Here is a 19,835-nt window from a genome sequence, read left to right on the forward strand (position 1 = left end):
TGATACTGATGTCCTTTGTGAAACCTTTGAGAACTGCTGATGAAAAGCACGCGGTGACAGGGAAGTTTTATACTCCTCACATGTGAACTGATCGAAAGCAGAAAGGAAAACGCAGGTAGATGATCTTATTGTTTCTGCTCTGATGGGGCAGAAAAAAGATTCAGCTTTATGGAAAGTTAGTTCACAATCTAATTAAAAGCACTTTAGCAAAATGCTATAGCAAGTCCTACAGGGCAGATGAGTGCCTCATTCCAGTCCCCCGATGTTAATATACCTAAAACGTCATCTTATTTCTAGGGCAGTTGCCCCAAAAGTCCCCATTCACAGTCAGGGCCTGTTGTGTTAAACACTTGTAATCAAAATGGGCAAGGCAAAGGACGATGATCCCCATTTTAGAGATAGGAATTTAGAGAAAGGGCCCAGAGAGATGAAGTGACTTGCCACAGGCCACCCAGGAAGTTGGCAAAAGAGCCAGGAACTGACCAGACCTCCTTAGTTCAAGCTGGGAAGGATTGCAAGTGCTCTGGAGGACATGGTCATAATTCAAAGTCATCTGGACAAATAGGAGAAATGGTCTGAGGTAAATAGGATGAAGTTGAATAAGGACAAATGCAAAGTGCTCCACGTAGGAAGCAACAGTCAGTCTCACACATACAGAATGGGAAGCGACTGTCTAGGAAGGAGTACGGCAGAAAGGGATCTAGGGGTCAAAGTGGACCACAAGCTAAATATGAGTCAATAGGGTAACATTGTTGCAACATCATTCTGGGACGCATTAACAGGAGTGTTGTAACCAAGACACAAGAAATCATTCTACTGCTCTATTCTGTGCTGATTAGGCCTCAATTGGAGTATTGTGTCCAGTTCTGGGCACCACATTTCAAGGAAGATGTGGAGAAATTGAAGAAGGTCCAGAGAAGAGCAACAAGAATGATTAAAGGTCTAGAAAATGTGACGTAGGAGAGAAGATTGAAAGAACTGGGTTTGTGGAGTTTGGAAAAGAGAAGACTGAGTGGGGATGTAATAGCAGTAATAGTACTTTCAAGTATCTAAAAGAGTGTTCTCCTTACCCTCTGATGATAGGACAAGAAGCAATGGGCTTAAATTGCAGCAAGGGAGGTTTGGGTTGGACATTAGGAAAAACTCCCTACCTGTCAGGGTGGTTAAACACTGAAATAAATTGCCTGGGGAGGAAGTGGAATCTCCATCATTGCAGATATTTAAGAGCAGGTTAGACAGACACCTGTCAGGGATGATTTAGATGGTGCTTGGTCCTGTCATGAGTACAGGGGACTAGTCTCAATGACCTCTCAAGGTCCCTTCCAGTTCTAATATTTTATGATCCTATGAAATCCACAAAAACCTCTCAAGCATAAATTGCTGCTGCTTTGTAGTTTTAGTTCTACAGCTCACGTCTCTAAGATCTGGTCTTCACTTAAAAATGAGATCAACCTAGTGAGAGGACTCAGGGCTGTGAAAAATGTCACTGTAGTTAAGTTAACCCTAACCTCTGCTTAAACATGGCTAGGTTAAGACCACAATTCTTCCATCCACTTGGCCTCCACTTCCTGGAGAGGTGGATCACCTACATCAGTGGGAAAACCACTGTACTGAAGATGCGGTCAAACCCATTTCAGAGTGTTGGCTATGTGTACTATTAAACAGCTGGCATGTTCTTCCACCAGAGGTGGCTGCACTTCAGTGGTGCATGAATGGATGGGAACTGAAATTACAGTAGTAATATTTGATACAGCATAACAACATATTCATCAAATGTTCTTTTTGGATTACACAATGAAAATCAATGCAAACTAATTAATTAATAACACCGTATTTCTTACCTGAGCAATCACTGCTTCTGTGGTGCCAAATCTTTGGTAGAACAAGTAATCAGCTTGAAGGTGTAGCAGGCAGGATGTCCTAGAGTGATCCAAACTCCTCCTCTGCCTTTCCAAGGTTTCTCCCTGTTTGGTAGGAGGTAAGAAGTCCATAGGAATATTCTCAGGGAAAGTTGAACAAAATGGCAGCAGGTTCAGTTAGGAACGTAGGCCCCGATTCAGCAAAGTCAAGGGGATTGATGCGTGTGTGTGTAAAGTCCAATATGTGATTAATGCTCTGCTAGAGTGCTGCTTTTCTAAATCAAAGCCACAGGCGCTGGTCAAGTGGATCAGACCAATAGTCCATCTAGGTCAGTGGCCTGCCCGTGCGTGAGGCCAGAACCAGCCGCAAACACAAGTGGACGGTAATGGAGAGGCCAAAGTTTGCTCAGAGGGGAAATTCCTTCCGAGGACTCATGTTAACCTTTTAATTTGCTCCAGCTCCTCTGGGTTTCCGTCCTAAGACCTGGGTTCAGAACAACTCCAGAGCCAAGTTCAGCTGAAAACCACCCACGCTTTGACTGGTGTCTGATGGAAGCCAGAGATCTATCTGGTTGGCAAACTGCAATGAAGTCTGTTTGTAAGGGCTTTTTGCCTCCCTCTGCCACATGGGGCACAGACCGCTTGCTAGTGTACCTGAGCATACTCCACCTAAGCAATCCCCTGCCACTGCAGGGTCGTCGGGCAATGGCGCACGTTGGCCTCGTCTGCCCTTTGCCCGTGACATGCAACAATTTAGTTCTGCTGGGGCCTTGGTGCTTTGCTCTCAGCTTGCTGGACTCAGGAGGACATAAGAACGGCCATACCGAGTCCCCCGCGCTCCCTCCCTGAACCTCTCGCCTATCCCCCCTTCGGCATCTCTTTTCCAAGCTGACATGTCCCCATTTTACTAATCTCTCCTCACAAGGCAGCCGTTCCACACTCTTCATCTGTGTTGTTGCCCTTTTCTGAACGTTTTCCAGTGTCAGGGTCTCTTTTTGGAGATGAGGCCACAACATCTGCCCTAAGGATGTTACTTTGCGGTTATCTGGCTAATCATGTGTCAATTAGTCAATAAGGGCTGCTCTACTCAGCCGCAATGGAGGTAGCTCCAGGAGCCAGCTTAAGCTGGGACTGAGCAGTCCTGGCTCGTGTCAGCTCCAAGAGCCCCCGTGCCGTGGCTCTGAATTTTAAATGTGGTAAAAGTCGCTGGGCGGGCTCTTACTACATTTAAAATGCAGAGGCGCAGCGTCCCGGACCAGCGAGTAGTCGATACTTCACTCGACTACCCGGTAAGCTTATGCCTATCAGGTAGTCGACTACTCACTGACATAGAATCCTAGGGTTGGAAGAGACCTCAGGAGTCATCAAGTCCATCCCCCTGCCCAAAGCAGGACCAAGCAGCGACTTAAAAACCTCTAGGGATGGTGATTCTACCACCTCCCTAGGGAACCCATCCCTGTGCTTCACCACCCTTCTAGTGAAATAGTTTTTCCTAATATCCAACCTAGACCTCCCCCACTGTAACTTGAGACCATTGCTCACAGTATTCAAGATGTGGGCGTACCATGGATTTATATAAAGCCAGTAAGATGGTCTCTGTTTTATTCTCTGCCCCTTTTTTAATGATTCCCTACATTGTTTGCTTTTGCTATGACTGCTGCTGCACATTGAATGGATGTTTTCAGAGAGCTATCACAGTGACTTCAAGATCTCTCTCAGGTGGTAACAGCTAAATTAGTCCCCATCGTTTTATACGTATAGTTGGGATTATATTTTCCAATGTGCATTACTTTGCATTTATCAACAATAAAATTCATCTGCCATTATGTTGCACAATCACGTAGTTTTGTGAGATCCTTTTGAAGTGCTTCACAGTCTGCTTTGGACTTGACTATCGTGTGCAGTTTTGGAGCTGAATGAAATATAATGGCCTATTCTATACAGGAGCTCAGACTAGATGGTCCCTTTTGACCTAAAACTTGATGGAACATTAAATGAACCTGATGAAACCTGGCCCAGTGTTTTGGAGTTATAATTTGACTCAAGACCCCAGAGAGTTTTTGCCTGAACTAAAGTAAATATCATGGGCCCAAACAACTGCCTCTCCCCTCCACCCCACAACCACACATACTAATTCTCCCAAAGAAAGCTGATGGAAATCTTTCACATTCTGAAATTTCAAGGAACTTTTGAAGCGGGGCAGGGAAGCAAGAAAAAATGTTGATGGCGTGTGTCCCTCTCCCTCCCCAACACACCCGCCCTTTTTTGTTTCCAGTTTGCTTTTTTATTTTAATTTCAAATTTCTGACAAAATTGCACATTCTAAAAATTCACAAAAAATGTGGGCATGTTTCCATTTTCCTTTCAACCAACCAGCTCTCCTCCCAAATGCAGAGGGAGTTCTGAGCTGGATCCCACATTCTTATGTGGGATCATGTAATTAGCCTCACGTTTCTTTCTATCTGGGAAGCTACAGACCATAATGAGACCCAGGCTTCTGAACAGCTAAGCCCCTAGAATGCCATCATGTTACATTCTACACAGGCATTGTATTTAGTCAGGCCCTCCGACGGTGGGCAGGGGAGGAGAGCAGACCCTCAGGGGCCCGTCAATTCCAAGGGGTCTGGGGTTCCCAGATGCTGCTGCTGCAGCAGCTGGAGCCTTGGGCCATTTGATCCCTGCTGGAGTCGCTCCAAACGCCCTGCACAGCCCTGCGAGGATAGGGGGCCTAGTTCTGTGATCTGAATGGCGTTGGAAGCTGGCTGCCCCGACCCTGCCTCTTCTGCCCAAGGCCTCATGTTCCTTCCAGGGCCGCAGAGCCGGCCTCCCCACACCTTGCTCTGGGGTCCACGGACGCTGTCGGTCCCCATGTTCAGTGAATTCAAAGCAATCAATGCCCCAGGCAGTAGGGGTTTTTGCAGCATAATCGTTGCTTACATTTATTTCATTTTCAACTAAGAGGATTCCCTTCCATTTCATTTCACCTTTAACGTGAGCTCCTGTTGGAAATTCTGCAGGGCCTGGTGTGCTCTCCAAGTTGACAAAGCAGAGGCTGGATCTTCTAAGAAGGAAGAATAATCTAGAACCGAAATTCAGGTGTTACTCAAAGAAATATCACTGTGTGCTGATAGATACAACTAACAACATACAACTAGCAAACGCTTATCGGATAGTCAACAGGCTAGTCAACAAGTCGCTCCTCCCCCTGCTGCCTCTATCAGATAGTGGCAGCAAGGGGGGGTACTTAAAAGCAGCAGCACTGCACGGAATACGGGGGCTCCATGTGGCGCTGCCGCTTTGAAATGCCAGGCTCTGTGCAGTATTTCCGTGGATCCTGGGCTCCGTGCAGCATTTCCATGGAACCCGGGGTCAGTTGAGGAGTCCCCAGCTGACCCAGGCTTCATGAAGAATTTCAGAGCGGAAGTGCAGCATGGAGCCTGGAGTCAGCAGACAACTCTCAGTCCCCCGCTGACCCCAAGCTCCATGTGGGCACTTCTGCTTTGAAATGCACAAGAGCCCCTGATGGGGATTCTTGTAAATTTCAAAACGGTCATGCCGTGTGCAGCCCAGGGCCAGAGGGAAGTCCTGCTGACTCCAGGCTCTACACGGGTGCTTCTGCTTTGAAATGCACAAAAGAGGGGCTCTTGTGCATTTCAAAGCGGCAGGATCCACTCCTGCTGACTCTGGGCTCCATGCGGTGCTGCCGCTTTGAAATGCTGCGCAGAGCCTGGGGTCAGCTGGGGAGTTCTGTGGAAATTCCATCAACTAATCGACTAGTAAATTAATCGATATTTAACATCCTTAGTGTAGACATGCCCTAAGATGCCACAGGACCACTCATTGTTTTTAAAGTTACAGACTAACACGGTGACCCCTCTGAGACTTTTTAGGTCTCATAGTTCGAGGAGAAAAGCTGGAAAACATGCCCCAAGTTCAGCCGAAGACCTTGAACAGAAGATCCCAAGTGCATTTTTATCTGTGATTTCAAGACACCATTCTCTTTATGGGCGGTGGGGGGCCAGATGCATGAGTTTTGAACTCTTGGGGCTGGCAGTCCAGTACATGCACATTGATAGTGTCTCATGGTGTGTCCAGGAGCCCAGACAGTGCCCCTCTCCCACTAGCATCCGTACCCTTGCACTGGGATCTCCCACCCCTGCTCAGGGAACCGAAAGTGAAACCCACCCTCCCTGCCCCCCACCGGCTGCAGAAGGGCCTCAGTTCGGGCAGCTCCCTGGTCAGCTGGGTTCGCGCTGCAGTGGAGGCAGACGGTTTGGCTTCCCGGACCAAGTGGCGCCCTCTGCAGCTGAGACAATGTGGGCACTGGGGACCTGGATGCTGCTGTGAGCTGTGCACGGGTGAGTGCCTGTGTCCCACCCCCAACCCCTTGACTGGCAGCCACAGGGGCCGGGTTAAATCACTTTTTCAAAATGTTTTGTGGTCAGAATGGGGAAGTGCTCAGCCTGCAGATGGCCTTGGGCTAGGGGTTTGATCCCCTTCGCGACTAAGAGAGGAAAGGCCTTGTGACTGAAGTGCAAAGGGACCAGGCCCTGACGGCAGGGGAGACCCAAGTGCGTTTCACTCTGACCCGTCGCGCCAAAGCCCAGGAGAGAGCTCACCGATGTCACTCTCACGGTGGATGAGAGAATGGCCCGGAGACGTCTCATTGCTGGCAGATGCCCTGGAAGCCTCCACGTAGAAGGTGCCGTTCTTGGTTCTGATAAACCCCTCGAAAAGGCCATTGACGATGGCGCCATGGCAGAAAGAACCAGGCTCATCTGTTCCACAGGCACCCAGATGGAGACAATGAGAAGGAGGCTTTACCTGGTTCCCCGGGTAACAAAAGGGCCTGGTGCTAATAACACAGATCAGCTGTTAATGTCTGCGATAGGGCTGGCCCCTGGATTCTGGGTGTGGAGCAAAAGTATCAACATCCCAGAAACCTCTGCTGTGGATACTGACATTAGAACCTAAGAACAGCCAGACTGGGTCAGACCAGAGGTCCCTCTAGCCCAGTGTCCTGTCTGCCGACAGTGACGAATGCTAGGGCCCCAGAGGGAATGAGCAGATGAGGGAACCATCAATCCATCCTCTGTTGCCCATTCCCAGCTTCTGGCAAACAGAGGCTAGGGACGCTATTCCTGCCCATCCTGGCTAATAGCCATTGATGGACAATACATACATGACTTTATATCATTTTTTTTTAATCCTGTTCAAGTCCTGGTCTTCACATCCTCTGGCAAGGAGTTCCACCTGTTGACTGTGCACTGTGTGAAGAAACACTTCCTTTGGTTGGTTTTAAACCTGCTACCTATTGGTTTCATTTGGTGACCCTTAGTTCTTGTCTTATGGGAACAAGTAAATCGCTTTTCCTTATTTACTTTCTCCACGCCAGCCATGATTTTACAGATTTCTATCATAACCCCCCTTAATCTCTTTTCTAAGCTGAAAATCTCAGTTTTATTAACGTCAGCCTTCCATAGCCTGAATAATTTTGGTTGCCATTTTCTGAACTTTTTTCAATGCTAAGATATATATTTTTGAAATGAGGTGACCACATCCAGGGCTGGATTAAGGGGTGAGCTAGCTGGGCAGCTGCCCAGGCCACCAACCTACGGGGGGCGCCTGGCTCCTGGCAGACTGCAGCGGCCACCTGGGGCAGTGGCCGTGTTAACCCCCGCAGCACCAGCCAGCAGCGCCCTTCCCCCCACGGCCACAGGGCCCTGCATGGCCAGGCGCAGCCCGCCCTGGGTGGGCCCCAGGCTGCGCGCCATCGGCGGTGGCTGGGCCGACTGGGTAGCACATGTGCCCTGTGCGCAGATGCGGTGCCGTGCGCTCCAGGGGTGGCACTGCGCGCCTGGGGCCCAGAGCCCGGGGAGCCAAAATGGCTCAGGTCGACCCTGACCACATCTGCACACAGTATTGAAGGTGTGGGCGTATCATGGATTTATACAGAGGCAATGAGATATTTTATGTCTTATTCTCTATCCCTTTTAAAATGATTCCTAACAATCTGTTTGCTTTTTTGACTGCTGCTGCACAGCAAGTGGATGTTTTCAGAGAACGATCCACAATGATTCCAAGATCTCTCTCTAGATTGACAACAGTTAAATTAGGCCCCATCATTTTAGACATATAAGAACATAAGAATGGCCACACTGGGTCAGACCAAAGCCCAGTACCCTGTCTGCCAACAGTGGCCAATGCCAGGTGTTCCAGAGGGAGAGAATCAAACAGGTAATGATCAAGTGATCTCTCTCCTGCCATCCATCTCTACCCTCTGACAAACAGAGGCTAGGGACACCATTCCTTACCCATCCTGGCTAATAGCCATTAATGGACTTAACCTCCATGAATGTATCTAGTTCTCTTTTAAACCCTGTTATAGTCCTAGCCTTCACAACCTCCTCAGGCAAGGAGTTCCACAGGTTGACTGTGCGCCATGTGAAGAAGAACTTCCTTTTATTTGTTTTAAACCTGATGCCCATTAGTTTCATCTGGTGGCCCCTAGTTCTTATATTATGGAAACAAGTAAATAACTTTTCCTTATTCACTTTCTCCACACCACTCATGATTTTATAGACCTCTATCATATCCCCCCTTAGTCTCCTCTTTTCTAAGCTGAAAAGTCCTAGTCTCTTTAATCTTTCCTCATATGGGATCCATTCCAAACCCCTAATCATTTTAGTTGTCCTTCTCTGAACCTTTTCTAATGCCAGTATATCTTTTTTTGCGATGAGGAGACCACATCTGTCCGCAGTATTCAAGATGTGGGCGTACCATGGTTTTATATAAGGGCAATAAGATATTCTCCGTCTTATTTTTTATCCCTTTTTTAATGATTCCTAACATCCTGTTTGCTTTTTTGACTGTCATTGCACACTGTGTGGACATCTTCAGAGAACTATCCATGATGACTCCAAGATTTCTTTCCTGATCAGTTGTAGCTAAATTAGCCCCCATCATATTGTATATATAGTTGGGGTTATTTTTTCCCGTGTGTATTACTTTACATTTCTCCAATTTAAATTTAATTTGCCATTTTGTTGCCCAATCACTTAGTTTGGTGAGATCTTTTTGAAGTTCTTCACAGTCTGCTTTGGTCTTAACTACCTTGAGCAGTTTAGTATCGTCTGCAAACTTTGCCACCTCACTGCTTACCCCTTTCTTCAGATCATTTATGAATAAGTTGAATAGGATTGGTCCTAGGACTGACCGCTGGGGAACACCACGGCTACGTCTACACTGGCATGATTTTCGGAAAAGCGCATCTAGATTGGCAGGACGCTTTTGAGGAAAAGCACTTTTTGCGGAAAAGCGTCTGTGGCCAATCTAGACGCGCTTTTCCTCAAAAAAGCCCCGATCGTCATTTTCGCGATCGGGGCTTTTTTGCAGAAAACACTACTGTGCTGTCTACACTGGCCCTATTCTGGAACAGTTTTCTGGAAAAAGACTTTTGCCCGAACGGGAGCAGCATAGTTTTTCCGGAAAAGCACTGATGATTTTACATTAGATCGTCAGTGCTCTTCCGGAAATTCAAGCGGCCAGTGTAGACAGCTGGCAAGTTTTTCCGAAAAAGCAGCTGATTTTCCGGAATAACTTGCCAGTGTAGACACAGCCCACAAGTTACCCCTCTCCATTCTGAAAGTTTACCATTTATTCCTACCCTTTGTTTCCTGTCTTTTAACCGGTTCTCAGTCCATGTAAGGATCTTTCCTCTTATCCCATGACAACTTAATTTACGCAAGAGCCTTTGGTGAGGGACCTTGTCAAAGGCTTTCTGGAAATCTAAGTACACTATATCTACTGGATCCCCCTTGCCCACGTGTTTGTTGACCCCTTCAAAGAACTCTAATAGACTAGTAAGACATGATTTCCCTTTACAGAAACCATGTGACTTTTGCCTAACAAATTATGTTCTTCTATGTGTCTGACAATTTTATTCTTTTCTATTGTTTCAATTAATTTGCCCAGTATTGACATTAGACTTACCGGTCTGTAATTGCCAAGATCACCTCTAGAGGCCTTTTTAAATATTGGCGTTACATTAGCTATCTTCCAGTCATTGAGTATAGAAGCTTATTTAAAGGATAGGTTTCACACCATAATTAATAGTTCCGCAATTTCATGTTTGAGCTCTTTCAGAACTCTTAGGTGAATGCTATCTGGTCCCAGTGACTTGTTATTGTTAAGTTTATCAATTAATTCCAAAATCTCCTCTAATGACACTTCAATCTGTGACAAGTCCTCAGATTTGTCACCTACAAAGGATGGATCAGATTTGGGAATCTCCCTAACATCCTTAGCTGTGAAGACTGAAGCAAATAATTCATTTAATTTCTCCTCAATGACTTTATCGTCTTTAAGTGCTCCTTTTGTATCTCAATCATCCAGGGGCCCCACTGGTTATTTAGCAGGCTTCCTGTTTTTGATGTACTTAAAAAATGTTTTGTTATTACCTTTTGAGTTTTGGGCTAGCTGTTCTTCAAACTCCTTTTTGGCTTTTCTTATTACAGTACATCTTTATACTTAATTTGGCAGTGTTTATGCTCCTTTCTATTTATCTCACTAAGATCTGACTTCCACTTTTTAAAAGATGTCTTTTCATCTCTCACTGCTTCTTTTACATGGTTGTTAACTCACCGTGGCTCTTTTTTAGTTCTTCTACTACGATTTTTAATTTGGGGTATACATTTAAGTTGGGCCTCTATTATGGGGTCTTTGAAAAGTGTCCATGCAGTTTGCAGGGATTTTACTTTAGTCACTGTACCTTTTAATTTCTGTTTAACTAACCTCCTCATTTTTGCATAGTTCCCCTTTTTGAAATTAAATACCACAGTGTTGGGCTGCTGAGGTGTTCTTCCCACTACATGAATGTTAAATGTTGTTATATTATGGTCACTATTTCCAAGCGGTCCTGTTATAGTTACCTCTTGGAACAGATCCTGCATGCCACTCAGGACTAAATCAAGAATTGCCTCTCCCCTTGTGGGTTCCTGTACCAGCTGCTTCACGAAGCAGTTGTTTAATTTATCAAGAAATTTTGCCTCTGCATCTTGTCTTGAGGTGACTTGTACCCAGTCAATATGGGGATAGTTGAAATCCCCCACTATTACTGAGTTCTTAATTTTGATAGCCTTTCTATAATCTCCCTTAGCATTTCATAGTCACTATTACTGTACCGGTCAGGTGGTCGATAATAGAGCCCTACTGTTATATTCTTATTAGAGCAGGGAATTACTATCCATAGTGATTCTATGGAACATGTTGATTCATTTAAGATTTTTACTTCATTTGATTCTAAATTTTCTTTCACATATAGTGCCACTCCTCCACCTGCACGACCTTTCTGTCCTTCTGATATATTTTGTACCCCGGAATGATTGTGTCCCATTAATTGTCCTCACGCTACCAGATTTCTGTGATGCCTATTATATCAGTAATCTAGTTGGGATTATTTTTTCCAATGTGCATTACTTTGAATTTATTAGCATTAAAATTCATCTGCCGTTTTGTTGCCCAGTCACCTAGTTTTGTGAGATCCTTTTGAAGCTCTTCAAAGTCTGCTTGGTATCATCTGCAAATTTTGCCACCTCAATGTTCACCCCTTTCTCCAGATCATTTATGAAGATGTTGAACAGCATTGACCCCAGTATGGACCCCTATGGGACAACACTAGTTACCTCTCTCCATTCTGAAAACTGACTATTTATTCCTACCCTTTGTTTACTATCTTTTACCCAATCCATGGAAGGAGCTTCCCTCTTATCCCACAATAGCTTCCTTTGCTTAGGAGACTTTGGTGAAAGACCTTGTCGAAGGCTCTCTGGAAATCTAAACACACTATATTCCCTGGATCCCCTTTGTCCACATGCTTGTTGACCGCCTCAATGAATTGGAGTAGATTGGTGAGGCGCTATTTCCCTTTACAGAAACCTTTCCCCCAACAAATTATGTTCATATGTGTTTGACAATTCTGTTCTTTACGACAGTTTCAACCAATTTTCCTGGTACTGAAATTAGACTAATTAGCCTGTAATTATCTCTAGAGCCCTTTTTTAAAATTGGCGTCACATTAACTATCCTCCAGCAAAGAGGATATGGAACCCTCGGCCCCTGCCTACTCCAGCCTTTGGGTCTTTCCCCAGCAATAGGGCCCCAGCACTGCTCCTTGTCTGGCAGTTTTAGTGGCTCTCTAGTGCAGTATTGGCTGGTAAGATATTACAGAGCCCTTCCTTGCTCCCTGTGGACATGCACCCCAAGAAGCTGCATGCTTGCAGTGTGCATGCACATGCACGTATCCACAGCACTGCAGCCCCGGATGAATTCTGCCCCATTGAGCTGCTAGGATCCAAATGCTTCACATGGTCCTAGACCCCCTTTAGGCTCCAAATCCACCCTTCCCCCTCCGTTCCACCCCTTCTTTCAAGACTCTTCATCACTGTGAATGCCCTTCTGGTGGCTGGAGCCATGGAGGTTCCTGCTACAATGGCCACCGGGCAATCAAAAGGCTCCCTGCCCTGAGTATGGTGTGGGCACCTGGCAATGTTCCCAGCCACTGCTGACACTCCAGGCTGTGCCAGACCAAACTCAGACCTCCATGTCATACTGCTAGTCTGTCGGCTGGCTCCTGGGAACATGGATAATTGGTTCCTGTGCGGGAAGTGGCTGCAGGGAGAGCCACTCAGAGGAATGGGGGGGAGGCAAGTGGAACACCCCATTTAATTTTGGTCGTGTGCTACTACAAGTCACCAATGCCTGGGAACGTTGGCAGTACAACGCATAATCAAATCAGGACCCCAAATTGCTGTTAGTACAATTGAGACCTGTATTGCTGTCTGTGGCTTTGGTGGAACGAGTCTGCTGGGTTTCAGCCCATGTAGCAGCAGATAGGGGCTTGCAGCATTGAACCACCAGCACTACTAAGTGAAAAGACCTGAAATAGAAGGGGCCCTGGAGTTCCCCTCGCCTGCGTGCCCAGCTCTGGCCATCCTAGTGCAGGATTTCATTCTGCAGGGCTGGGTTTAATGTTTACCTTGCAAGACACCGGAGTAAACGAAAGAAACATCTGCAGGCTCTGAGGTGGCCATCCCCATTACCTCAAAGTCGCTGGCAAAGGCGCTTGTGTCCCTGCTTAATCTCAGCTTGAATGTCCTGGAAGGTAAGTGAAAAGGTGAAGAGTTGGTCACACAACTTCAGGGGTGCTGGTTTGTGACCGGAGCTCCCAGGGGCTACCCTGGTACATGGCTGGCATTAGGTATGTGCAGTCGGTTACCCCACGTACAGGCCCACACTTGATTATAGGTGCTGCTCCAGGCTCTTTTCGCATGTACGGGAGAGTTAGACAATTTATTTTATTACCTATTAAAACAATAATGATTAAAAGTTCCAATTATATTAAAAATACCTAAGTACAGACACTTGTTTTGTAGAAGTCAAATGTTCCTTACGACATATACAAATCACGTTGAAATTTGTCCGTCCGTTTTAAACCATGCACCATAGTGAAGTCTGTAATGTCCTTTTTTGCACCACCAAGTATATAGGTTTATACATAAATAGGTCCTGCTCCATATATTCAAAGGGCCTGCAAGTAATCACGCTGGTGCTGGTACAAGCGATCAGTAATAATAATACCATGTCTACAGTCCAAAACAAAGCAGAGTGAGCAAATGTGTTATCTCAGTTCCTGCAGCAGACATGTAGGTCCATATAGAGCAGATCAGCTTGGTTTCAGCTTATTAATGGTTTGCAAACGGCAGCGACTTTAACCCAAGTAGGATTCTACCCATATACACTCACTGTCCTTAAAGAGACAGAATAAAGGTACCTCTGATATGCCTGAAATTCTAGATGAACAATTTTGTCATGCTCTTCTGTGGCTCTTTTTGCCCTCTGATGCATCCATTCTAAAGCTGCTCTGTCATAAGACACTCTCTCGTGGTACTTTGTGAACGACCGTAAATATCCAGCACTCTCTGCTGCAAAGGGAGGAAGACAGAAGAGTGAATGCAGGTTTTGGCAGTAGCAGGTTTACATTTGCTCTGTTACTTTTGGAGGAAGAAATGGTCTGGTGGTTAAAACACAGCGCTGGGCACTAAGGGAAGCCTGCCAGGCTGGGAAGACCGACTCACGTTAGCTCCGCTCAAGCTAGTATGCTAACAAATAGCCGCATGGACACTGCAACATGGGTTGGAGCTCAGACCTGCTGCCCAATTCTAAGCCTTCCTGACACCCTGGATCCAAGCACAGCTTGGTAGCCCGGATGCAGCTGCCTCAGCCACGAGGTCCACACTATTACTCTTTGCGTGCTAGCATGTGCCTGGGCTAGAAGTCATGCTCCCTCGTGCAGTGGAGACAAACCCTAGCAGGCCTGCCTTCTGTTCCTGGCTCTGCCAGAGATTTCCTATGTGCCTTCATTGCCTCAGTTTCCCCATTTGTAACGACAGCAGTGCTTGCGAGACTCTGTAGTGATAATGGCAGTGCCTGTGAGGCGACCTAGTTGAATACAGGGTTAGAACCAGGAGAGACTTACAGAACACACCTAGCTCTTTCCTATACCTGGTCTTCCAACAAAAATCGGCTTGTCATGGATAATGAACCTGACTTGCTGGCTGACCACAGCTGCAGTCCTTGCACAAGCAAAGCTTTTTTTCCCGCACAAAGGCTGCAGTGACCTCACTCAAAGTTTCAGCATCAGTGTGTGATCCCTGAATGTAATTCTCCCCTTCCCGTCCACAAGGTCCCTGCCATACTCTCCCTCTTCAAAGACCCCAGTACACGGAGTCACACGGGTACCCCAGCGCAAACAGGAGCTTGCGGCAGCTCTAGATACTATTAAGTAATGTTGGGCTGGGAATGAAGTGGGGGAGGGGGCATTGTTTTTTGCAGCTGGGTTCACCTGGCGATCACACCTTGCTATATTCACACGCTGCGACGTGTTCATGGGCTCTCACTGATTATCAGGCCAGGTGTCTCCGTTCCCTGTCCCCCCAGGAGAGGTCTGGTCCCGAGCAGAGTGGAGACCCAGATCGCCAAAGGGTTGCAGGCCCCTAACTGCCATTTAAAGCGATGGGAGGTGAACATCGCTGCCAGCACTTCTCACACAAGAACCAAGCTGCCGGAGGGGAGAGTCTGAGCAGACAGTTGGGTGATTCATGCAGAATGCCAGGGGGCAGGGCCATGGCTGGCGACTTCACTAGGGCACAAGGCGGGAGTCAGGCTGGCGCATTTTTCAGATCAGGTGCTGAGGACGGGCCTCAACAGGCCGTTAGGAACAGGGACATTTTTAAGTGGGGGAGGGGAGTGTGTGAAATCCAGGGCCCTTACCCCTGTTCACCCCTCCCCCGGGGCAGAGGTCAGGAGCAAAGCCCTGGTACACAGTCCAGCAGCCAGGACCATGGGCAAGCACTGGCAGAACTCCCTGGCGCATGGGGCTGGCAGCAAAGCCAGCTGGCAAGGGGATGGAAGCCGAGCTCCTGGCACGTGGGGTGGCGGTGGAGAGCCCAGAGGTGCTACAGCACCCTCCCGCAAACCTAGTTCCCACGCCTATGCCACTTTCACACAGTTTTACATCACGGGCTGCAGGTGTGTTGCTCCCCATTTACACTAGTGCCAGGTGGCACTCACGTGCCCTAAGCTTTGCAGACCACTTTCCCCCTTGCAGCGGGGCTGTTATAAGCCTCAGCTAAGTAATCCTGGGGATCTGGCTTGGCTCCAGGGCAAACAAGGCTGCCGCCCGCAACCTCTCTGCTCTAAGGATACAGCATTATGATCCCTTCACTGCTCCAGTCACTTCTCAGCCTGCAAAGAAAGCACAAACGAGCAAAATTTTGCCTACCTGAGCCACCCGTCTTGGCAAAAGCAACAATGCTGCACAGAGCGAAAGTAGTAAAGCACCGAGAAGCAAGCATGGCGCTGGCAGAGATACGCGCCCTGTGAGGCACGCCAAGCGAAGGATTCTTCACCCCAGGGCATCACTTCCAGGGAAATGCATCCTCGCCCATGCCCTGCCTGTGCAGACTTGCCTGTTTGTGCTGCACACCTTGCATGTGGGGGACGAGATTGTTTCAGAGCACACGGGCTGCTCCCACTAACTTCGTCGGGAGCAGAGCGAACCGAGCCCCGAAGTTTCAGAAAACCCTTCAGCGCTGTCCCTTCTCTCAGCAGCGTGTGTCTAGCCTCCCTCATTTAGCCTAGCAATCCCATTGGGCCGTTCCATGCATCAGTCATAATAGAGGAGGGAAGAGCAACAAGCAGAAAGGAGACGTGTCCAGTCACTGCTGGGTCTGCAGTGGTGGGGGAACAGTCTGTATAGTGGGGGTGCTGGGGCCATTGAACCCAACTGTAAATCCTGGATATAATGGAAACCACTTCAATTCAGGGGTGTTGCAACCCCCCCTGGTCCTTCCTGCACCTATGGGGGTCTATGGAGAGTCACTAAGACCAGCCCTGGCCACAGCGAGGGTGGCACCAGCACACAGGACACCCAGGCTTGGTTGGCGGGTAAATACATTTAAAATGCAGCTGGTCCAGAGTCCCAAAAGCGAGTCTTTGCCTTGGGATGCCCAACATAAGGCATCTGAGAGGGCCACAGATTCCCAAGTGCGGGGGCTCCCTTCTGAGAATCAGCCTCCTTTCAAGGCATTGCACTTTTGGCTTCTGCAAAATGATGCCTCCCCCCAGTCACTGGCAAGCCCCAAGCCTACACAGAATTAAGCAAGGAGACGTGGTTATGCCCTTAGCGTGTTTGCTGTGGTTGTGCTGGAAAAAGAGCTGAGCACATGCTGCTAGGCACCCTCAGTGAGACTGGCCCTGTCCCGAAGTGCTTATGATCCCAATAGACAGGAGAGAAAAGGGGGAAGGGATAAGAGAGTTACTCCCCTGAGCGATAACGGGGGTTCTTCAAGATGTGTCCCGGTGGGTGCTGATGCGTCCTCGTGCCAGAGACCGGAGATTTTTCTAGCAGTGCACCACCGCACCACACATACACAGTAGCATCTCCTTGTGCCACTGGTGTTTGCTAGGCGTGTGCATGGCACAGGGCCTCTGCTCCTTCTCTACCTTGGTTCTAGCCCCAAAGAGGCTCCAAAGCAGGGGAAGAAGGGAGGGTAGTGGAGCACCCAAGGGACACACATCTCGGAGAACCCCCGTTACTGCCCAGGGTGAATAACTCTCCTTTTTTCTTCAAGTGATAGGCCCATGGGTGCTTCACTCTGGGGGTATGTCTACACTTGCACCCTAGTTCGAACTATGGATGCAAATGTAGGCATTCGAAATAGTCAGTGAAGCGGTGATTTAAATATCCCACGCTTCATTAGCATGATCTCGCTGGCACGTTACTCCGATCAACAGCTGTTTCAAAAGTGAAAGTGCACGCCGGGACGTGTTAGTTTGAACCAAACCCCTTGGTTTGAACTAACGTTACTCCTCATGGTTAATTTTCGGAACCAGATAAGCGTGGGGGCTGGGAATGTTAGGAGCCAGGGGGAGTCTTGGGGGAGAGGCAGGGCGCTGAGTGTTTGTAGGGTTGCCAGGTGCCCGGCATTTTTGCATCCTGGCTGGGGAAAAAAAATCAGAAAATACCCGACATTTTAGGTGTTCGGTATTCTCTGAATTTTTTTACCGGACAAGAGGCGAAAATACCAGACTGTCCGGGTGAATACTGGACACCTGGCAACCCTAACTTTGATCCAGGGACATTTGCTAGGAACTGAGCCTATGGACTATGTTTGCCCTGCAAAAGGGACCGTTGAGGGGGCCTGCCCATCGACATGAGGAATCACAGGATATCTGTGCCATAGAATGTCTGAGATGGTCTTTCAGTTATGTCATGGTGCTGAGGATGGGGTCAGCGTCAGCACCCTAGGAGGAGGCATGTAGGTGCGGGGTCTCTCGGGTGCCACATCCGGTGCCGTCTTCAGTGCTGATCTATGATGTTTGGTCGGCGCTATGGATGACGGGGCTGCCAGTGCTGACGACTTATGCCTGGGCTCAGAGTGGGCCCTCTTGTGTGGCCCCGGTTGTTTAGGTGGTGCCGTGGCTTGTCGCCTTCATACACCCTAAATGAGCTTGGTGCAGGGGGCAGTGATTTAGCTGGAAAGACTTGAGCATTTGCCTTTGCCTTGTCAGAAGAGGTAGAGGGATGACTTTGCTCCATGCATCCGGTCTTGTCTATGTCCTTGTTTTTGGAGGGAGAGTCCCCACGCAAAGGTTGTAACGACTTCTCATACAGGAAAGTTTTCAGTTTGTTGGCGCGGTCCTGTCTCTCTCTGGCTGTGAGGTTCCAGCCATGGGAGCACTTCTGCACCAGATGTGCCTCTCCTAGACACTTTATGCAGTGTCAGACGCTGGCATGGCTTTGTAACAAGAGTTGCTGTGTTTAAAGTGTGGAGAGCCAGCCATTTTGAAGTGAAAGAACAACGAAGAAAACTTTTTTATTAAATGAACAGGAAAGGAAGGCATAAAAACTCGGATATGAGAGAAAAACAGTGGGAATTTAATGATTTTTGTTGTTTCGGGTTGAAAGAGGATGACTGAAGGGGAGCTCCATCTGCTGCTGAAGACGGCAGAGAAGGAACTGAGCCGCAAGAACTTGGGCCACAAGAAATCTGATGAGGTTCAACAAGGACAAGTGCAGAGTCCTGTACTTGGGACGGAAGAATCCCAAGCATTGTTACAGACTGGGGACCAACCAGTTAAGCAGTAGTTCTGCAGAAAAGGACCTGAGGGTTACAGTGGATGAGAAGCTGGATATGAGTCAACAGTGTGCCCTTGTAGCCAAGAAGGCTAAAAGGAAGTTACTCACTTCGTGCAGTAACGATCGTTCTTCGAGGTGTGTCCCCGTGGGTGCTCCACTTCTGGTGTCGGGCTGGTCCCGGCGCCGCAAATCGGAGCTTTACAGAGCTGTGTGGCCAGACCGCGTGCGTGCACTCTCGTTTCGCGCCTTTCATCTGCCGCGCGCTGTCCGGCTCCCGCCAGTTCGTCTTACCGCCTATCTGAAAGACAGAAAGACAAGATTCCGAAGCAGGGAGGAGGGCGGGTCATGGAGCACCCACGGGGACACACCTCGAAGAACGATCGTTACTGCACGAAGTGAGTAACTTCCTTTTCTTCTTCGGGTAGTCCCCGTGGGTGCTCCACTTCTGGTGACTCCGAAGCAGTAATCTCGGTTAAACGCGTGTTTCGGAATCGGTATTCTGAGGAGCAGGCAACACTGCCATGGCTACTGCTGAGTCAGAGGCGAAGTGCTGAACAATTGCATAATGTCTTGAAAAGGTAGAAGTAGAAGACCAAGTCGCAGCCCGGCAGATGTCACAAAAGGGACACCTTTCAGACGCAGCAACTGCTCGTGTTGAGTGAGCTCTAGGCTGCGAGGTGAGAGACTTCTTACAGATAGTATAGCAAGTCGTGATATAAGAGACAACCAGTTTAGAAATGCGCTGGGCGGATAAGAACTTGCCCCTAGAAGGCCCCGATGTTGAAATGAAGAGGCGATCCGTCTTACGTAGAGTACGGGTTCTGTCTATATAGAAAGCCAGAGCTCTACGGACATCGAGCGTATGCAGGAGAGCGTCTCGCTGAGAGGCATGCGGTTTTGGGTAGAAACATGGCAGAACAATTGGTTCGTTTATGTGAAAATCCGTACAGACTTTAGGTAGAAAGGCTGGATGAGATCTCAGTATCACTGATTCCAGGTTGAAGACTGTATATGGAGGTGTTGACATTAGTGCGGATAACTCGCTCACCCTACGTGCTGATGTTATGGCCAGAAGAAAGAGTACCTTCATTGTAAGCATCGGTAGTGGTACCGTGGCCAACGGTTCAAACGGTGGCCTAGTTAGGACATCAAGTACCAGGTCAAGACTCAATGCAGGTGGCGGAGGCCTCCATGGTGGGTTGAGGTTAGCCAATCCTTTGAGAAATCTAGCCATCATGGGGTGAGAAAAAACTGATTTGCCTTCAACGGGGTAGTGAA

At 48.1% G+C, this 19,835-nt stretch overlaps 1 protein-coding gene across 1 annotated transcript in view; it reads right to left on the reverse strand.

The window, feature by feature from the left end:
- LOC102461827 (disintegrin and metalloproteinase domain-containing protein 10-like) overlaps positions 1-18,811 on the reverse strand; it is a 34,098-nt gene extending 15,287 nt beyond the window's left edge. Inside the window, exons 1-6 of the mRNA XM_025180195.3 lie at positions 15,699-18,811; positions 13,689-13,839; positions 12,894-13,012; positions 6,478-6,636; positions 4,843-4,937; positions 1,842-1,964 (exon numbers count right to left, since the gene is read on the reverse strand). Of these exons, the coding sequence (XP_025035980.3) occupies positions 1,842-1,964; positions 4,843-4,937; positions 6,478-6,636; positions 12,894-13,012; positions 13,689-13,839; positions 15,699-15,771 (720 nt within the window). The 5' untranslated portion in view covers positions 15,772-18,811. The remainder of the gene's footprint in view (positions 1-1,841; positions 1,965-4,842; positions 4,938-6,477; positions 6,637-12,893; positions 13,013-13,688; positions 13,840-15,698) is intronic.
- Positions 18,812-19,835: the final 1,024 nt, after the last annotated feature.

The sequence above is a fragment of the Pelodiscus sinensis genome, chromosome 32 (assembly GCF_052426305.1).
Source record: "Pelodiscus sinensis isolate ZL-2025 chromosome 32, ASM5242630v1, whole genome shotgun sequence".
Lineage (NCBI taxonomy): Eukaryota > Metazoa > Chordata > Testudines > Trionychidae > Pelodiscus > Pelodiscus sinensis.